This window comes from Rhinopithecus bieti, unplaced genomic scaffold (genome assembly GCF_001698545.2).
Source record: "Rhinopithecus bieti isolate Rb0 unplaced genomic scaffold, ASM169854v2 scaffold_10589, whole genome shotgun sequence".
In the NCBI taxonomy this organism is placed as follows: domain Eukaryota; kingdom Metazoa; phylum Chordata; class Mammalia; order Primates; family Cercopithecidae; genus Rhinopithecus; species Rhinopithecus bieti.
The window spans coordinates 3,106,483-3,110,427 of record NW_016807065.1 but is presented as its reverse complement, the minus strand read 5'-3'; the positions used below and the strand labels follow the sequence as shown (position 1 = coordinate 3,110,427).

At 45.9% G+C, this 3,945-nt stretch overlaps 1 protein-coding gene across 1 annotated transcript in view; it reads right to left on the bottom strand.

Annotated features, from left to right (window-relative positions):
• The window catches only part of INSR (insulin receptor), a 204,414-nt gene that overhangs the window by 18,837 nt on the left and 181,632 nt on the right, over positions 1-3,945 (bottom strand). The window contains 1 exon segment of the mRNA XM_017880002.1: positions 1,645-1,804. Coding sequence (XP_017735491.1) covers positions 1,645-1,804 — 160 coding nt within the window.

The window sequence follows — 3,945 nt, the reverse complement described above, 5'->3', positions numbered from 1 at the left end:
TCTTTTCTTTTCTTTTCTTTTCTTTTCTTTTCCTTTCTTTCCTTTTTTCTTTTTCTTCTCTCTCTCTCTTTCACTATTTCTTTCTTTTTTTATTTTTTGAGACAGAGTCTCACTTTGTTGCCCAGGCTGGAGTGCAGTGGTGTGATCTCAGCTCACTGCAACCTCCACCTCCTGGGTTCAAGCAATTCTCCTGCCTTAGCCTCCCGAATAGCTGGGATTACAGGCACACATCACCATGCCCGGCTAATCTTTTTTTATTTTTAGTAGAAACAGGGTTCCACTATATTAGCTAGGCTGGTCTCAAACTCCTGACCTCGTGATCTGCCCACCATGGCCTCCCAAAGTGCTAGGATTACAAGCGTGAGTCACCATGCCTGTCCTTCCTTCCTTCCTTCCTTCCTTCCTTCCTTCCTTCCTTCCTTCCTTTTTCTTTCTCTCTCTCTCTCTCTTTCTTTTCTCTCTTTCTTTTTCCTTTCTTTCTTTCTTTCTTTCTTTCTTTCTTTCTTTCTTTCTTTCTTTCTTTCTTTCTTTCTTTCTTTCTCTCTCTCTCTCTCTTTCTTTCTCTCTCTCTTTCCCTCTCTTTATCCTTCCTTCCTTCTTTCCTTCCCTCCTTCCTTTCTTTTTTTTCTTTCTTTCCTTCCTGTCTGTCTCTCTTCTTTTTTTTTTTTTTTTTTGAGACAAGGTCTCACTCTGTCACCCAGGCTGGAGTGCAGTGGTGCAATCTCGGCTCACTGCAACCTCTGCCTCCCCAGTTCAAGCAATTCTCCCACCTCAATCTCCCAAGTGGCTGGGACTACAGGTGCACACCACCATGCCCAGCTAATTTTTGTATTTTTTGGTAGAGATGGGGTTTCACCATGTTGGCCAGGCTGGTCTCAAACTCCTGACCTCACGTGATCGGCCCACCTTGGCCTCCCAAAGTGCTGGGATTACAGGTGTAAGCCACTGTGCCCAGCCAGGTATTTCTTTATTGCAGTGTGAGTACAGACTAACACAGGTGCCTACTTGAGAGTGGTGGGTGAGAAGAGGGAAAGGATCAAAAAATGACCTACGTGGTACTATGCTGATGACATGGGTGACAAAATTATCTGTATGGCAAACCCCCAATGACACACAATTTACTTATATAATGAACTGCACAAGTACCTCTGAAACAAAAATAAAAGTGGTTTTTTTTTTTTTTTTTTTAAAGTGCAGGATCAGTCCAGGCATGGTGGTGACTCATACCTGTAATTCCAGCACTTTGGGAGGCTGAGGTGGGTGGATCACTTGAGGTCAGGAGTTTGAGACCAGCTGGCCAACGTGGTGAAATGCCATCTCCACTAAAAATACAAAAATTAGCCAGGCGTGGTGGTGTGCACCTGTAGTCCCAGTTACTGTGAGGCTGAGGTGGGAGAATCACTTGAACCTGAAAGGTGGAGGCTACAGTGAGCCGAGATTGTGCCACTGCACTCCAGAACAAGCATCAAGTGCAGGATCAGAGAGAGCAAGCACCTAGCCCCAGTCACACAGCGGCAGCTGGTAGGCGGGACAGTCAAGGCCAGGACCAGCACCTGTGGCCTCTCCATGTTATCCTCTTAAATGTTCCACCATGCTCAATGCTAAGCACAGCCCCAACTAGCTGAGGCTGCCATGGAGACTTACAATAGTCTGTGACGTAGAAATAGGTGGGTTCCGTCCAGGAGCCGTTGCCCGCGAGGGAGGTGGCCCGGACTCGCACGCTGTAGTTCCCTGGAGACAGCCCGCGCAGCCTGCAGCCCCGTTCCAGAGCGAAGTGCTTGCGGGAGACACAGAGATGCAGCTCCTGGAAGGAAGAGAGGAGGAGGAGGAGGGTGGCTGAGTTTTGCACATTTGGGAGTGTCCGCCCCTAGCAGAGAGCTCATAGCCAGGATCCTGCTCAGAAATGACGCCAAGGCAGCAAAGCACAGACTAAGACACTCAAGTGACTTTGAGAATTGCAGAATTTTATAACCACAGTGCTAGGGATAAGGATATAGATACAGAGATTATCATTACTGGAAAGGGCCAGACTTCATAAGCCAGAAGCCGAGCATTAGACCCTGATGGTTTCTTTTCTTTTCTTTTCTTTTTTCTTTTTTTTTTTTGAGACGGAGTTGCCCAGGCTGGAGTGCAATAGCGCAATCTCGGCTCACTACACCTCTCGGGTTCAAGTGATTCTCCTGCCTCAGCCCCTGAATAGCTGGGATTACAGGCACCCACCACCATGCCCGACTAATTTTGCATTTTCAGTAGAGTCAGGGTTTTACCATGTTGGCCAGGCTGGTCTCAAACTCCTGACCTCAAGTGATCTGCCCACCTCAGCCTCCCAAAGTGCTGAGGTTACGGGCGTGAGCCACTGCGCCTGGCCCTATTATCTATTTTCTATTAATATTATTTTCTATAATATTATCTTTCTAAAAATCATTTGTTTTATTTTTAATTGACAACAGTCATACAGGTCTGGCACAGTGGCTCATGCTTGTAATCCCAGCCCTATGGGAGGCCGTGATGGGAGGATCTCTGGAGCCCAGGAATTAGAGACCAACCCGGGAAACATAGTGAGACCTCATTTCCACAGAAAATAGAACAATTAGCCAGGGACAGTGGTTCGCGCCTGTAGTCCCAGCTACTCAGGAGGCTAAGGTGGCAGAATCACTTGAGCCCAGGAGGTCAAGGGTGCAGTGAGCTATGAAAGCTCCACTGCACTCCAGCCTGGGTGACAGGCTAGACCCTGTCTATAAAATAAACAAACAAAAATAAAAATAATAGTGGTATACACGTATGGGGTACAGTGTAAAGTTATGATACAGTATAAATTGTGGAATGATTAAAACAAGCTAATTAAATGCTCATCAGTTCATGTACTTATTTCTTTGTTGTGAGAATATTTAAAATCTATTCTTCTAGCCATTTTGCAATATGTGTTATTAGCTACAGTCACCATTCGTGTACAGAGCAATGGATTCCAAGAACGTATTCCTCCTGTCTGAAACTTTGCACCCTTTGATTCACATCTCTCCTTATTCTTCCTTTGATTGTTTTTTTCCCTGACCATTTTAAAATGCAAAAGTGGGCAGGGCGTGGTGGCTCATGCTTATAATTCCAACACTTTGGGAGGCTGAGGCGGGCAGATCACTTGAGGTCAGGAGTTCGAGACCAGCCTGGTCAAGATGGTAAAACCCTGTCTCTACCCAAAATACAAAAATTAGCTGGACTTGGTGGCGCACACCTGTAATCCTAGTTACTCAGAGGCTGAGACAGGAGAATCACTTGAACTCAGGAGACGGAGGTTGCAGTGAGCCGAGATTGTGCCACTGCACTCCAGTCTGGGCGACAGAGCAAGACTCCGTCTCAAAAATAAATACATAAATAAATAAAATGCAAAAGTGACTCCCTGCTCACAAATCATTACAAATCAGGCAGCAGGCCACATTTAGCCTATGGGATATAGTTTACTGACTGACCCCTGGTTTAAGAGATTATATGGTTTGTCTGCAGTCTCATAGCTGCAAAGTGGCAGGGCCAGCTCTTGAACTGTCTGGCTCTACAGCTACTCGGGAGGCTGAGGCAGGAGAATGGCGTGAACCCGGGAGGCGGAGCTTGCAGTGAGCTGAGATTACACCACTGCACTCTGGCCGGGGTGACAGAGCGAGACTCCGTCTCAAAAAAAAAAAGAAAAAGAAAAAAGAAAAAAAAGAGAACTGTCTGGCTTTATAACTTCTCCTTAAGACTACGGCAGAATATTTTTGCCATGTCTCCAGCAAAATTAGAAAAGGATGGAAATGAAGGATCTGCAGGGCCTATGCCAGATTTCCTGCCTTTCCTTGCAATTCCCGGCCTCTGTCGCATCAGAACCAAATGGATAAATGGGCTTAATGTCTAAGGACAAATAAAAAAACTCTTTCTTTGCCACGGTGCTGCCTTTCGATTTTTTTTTTTTTTTTT